Source organism: Austrofundulus limnaeus, unplaced genomic scaffold (assembly GCF_001266775.1).
Source record: "Austrofundulus limnaeus strain Quisiro unplaced genomic scaffold, Austrofundulus_limnaeus-1.0 Scaffold204, whole genome shotgun sequence".
Taxonomy (NCBI): Eukaryota; Metazoa; Chordata; class Actinopteri; order Cyprinodontiformes; family Rivulidae; genus Austrofundulus; species Austrofundulus limnaeus.
The window spans coordinates 478435-480389 of record NW_013952606.1 but is presented as its reverse complement, the minus strand read 5'-3'; the positions used below and the strand labels follow the sequence as shown (position 1 = coordinate 480389).

Below are 1955 nucleotides of genomic sequence, written 5' to 3'. Positions count from 1 at the left end.
CAACAGAAAACAAGCAGGTTTCTCTTTTCCTCATTTTTTTAAATACCGAAAATAACAACTTGGGCAAAATTACGTCGGTTATTGTCATAAATGTCGGGATCGGTTATTTTTCGGTTTATCGCCCAGGCCTAATTGAACATAACAACGACCAAAATCAATAAACACTTACTCAGCATTCACAAAAAAATTAGGGGTTTAAATCACCAGATTTATCATGATACGATATATCGACTTGTTAGGATGACAATATGATATTTCTGGATATCCTCGATGTAACTGAATTATTAATCATCACCCCTAACACAAAAACTGCCAGGTTTTATAAATAGAATAAAGAAAAAACAAAACACTGGCTCTTTTTCCTGCTGCTTTTTATTTACCGAAGCATGAAGCACTTTTATTTGTCAGTGCTCAGCTGTTCAGCCTGGTTCTGCTTTGGTGACTCCGACACAGGAGGTAATGATGTTCAAGGGCCGTTTAATGAGATTAAATGCAAAAGAGACAGGAAGCAGCTGAGGTGTCACACTTCCTGTTTGTCTGGAGGAAAGTGTGGAATATTTTTCTTTTGTAAAATAGGTGGAAATAAGGTTGGTTAAAAGGAGTGGCACGAAACTCCCCGTGGAGTCAGAAACTATGCCCGAATGTGCCAAAACAGAAGATAACAAACTCTCGACTCTTCCTGTTTGCCGTTTTCTTTTTGTTGTGTTTTTTTTCTTCTCCTGGTCAGTTCCTTGTTTCGTCTCTCGTTCTTTTCTTCTTTTGTTTGCGGCGTCACAGCCCCACCAGTATCTCATTACTCTAATCCAGTTTTTGGGAGCAGATTTCCCTGTTTGTGCTTCTTGTCTCTTTTACCATTGCGCCTCTTTTACTTCACCTGCAGATGCCACAAAATTGAAAAYTGAGCTGAAAACAAAAATATTTTGGCGCGCTAATGTAGCAGTTTAAAAACTCTTTAAGTCCAAACTTAATCAGCCCAGGTTCATAATATAAACACAACAAAGTGAGAAAATCTGAGATTTTTTCTTCTGTTATTTATTTATTTTCTAAGGAATTATAACTATTTCAGGGGAGAGCAGTAGTGGTCAGACTTTGTTGAAAGTTTTTAAGCCTCGTTGTTAAAAACTGCATTCTTAAACTTTGTTTTCAGGATTTTGGAAACTTAAAGTGATTCTTTGGACTTTTTTTCATTAAAGCATTTTCTCCAATCAGTTTTTTTTCAGCTACAAACCCCGATGCAGTAATTATCCTGTTGTTTTGTAAAGCTCTAGCTGAGATACAATGGCACATCAAAACCTGTTGTCTTGTTTTGTGTTTTCCAGCCTAACATCGGCCGTCTTGGCGTCCCTCACGGACCCTCTGCAGAAAAGGTGGCGGTGGTGGCCGTGGATGACTGCGACATCTCCATGGCCATCGACTTCAGAGAGAAGATCAGCAACTACTCRTGTGCCGCGAGGGGCACCCAGATCGGACAGAAGAAGTAAGAACTCCTCTTTTTACCCACTTTGTTTTTTTGGCCGTCAGGTTTTCTCAAAACCCCACAGAGAAACAAGTCCAGCTCCAGGACCTGGACTTTATGAGACCCCTGAGCGCTCAGGGGGGCAAAAAATTAGAAACAGAAGCTGAAACTAAAGTTAAAAGAAGTGAACTTTAGCTGAAAGCAAAACACCATCTAAAAGCTAAAAATAGCAAAAGGCTAGCTAAAAGCTAAAAATAAAACTTTAGCTAAAAGCAGCAAAGGTTTAGCTTAAAACCTAAAGTAAAAAAATCTATTTGAAAGCTAAAAGTAGCAAAAGACTAACTACAAAGTAAAATGCTAACTTMAAGGCTAAAGGTGTTAGCCGATTTAGCCAGAGTATTTTTTATTTATATTTTTTTGTAGCACTTTTTTGTTTTTTGTTAATGAAAAGTGCGGTAAAATTAAATTCATTATTATTATTATTATTATTATTATTATT

At 37.3% G+C, this 1955-nt stretch overlaps 1 protein-coding gene across 4 annotated transcripts in view; it reads left to right on the top strand.

Annotated features, from left to right (window-relative positions):
• celsr1a (cadherin EGF LAG seven-pass G-type receptor 1a) overlaps nucleotides 1–1955 on the top strand; it is a gene marked incomplete at its 3' end in the record, with an annotated part of 97487 nt that overhangs the window by 62863 nt on the left and 32669 nt on the right. For all 4 annotated transcript variants that reach the window (XM_014018842.1, XM_014018845.1, XM_014018843.1 and 1 more), the window contains 1 exon segment: nucleotides 1320–1477. In XM_014018842.1, the coding sequence (XP_013874296.1) occupies nucleotides 1320–1477 (158 nt within the window).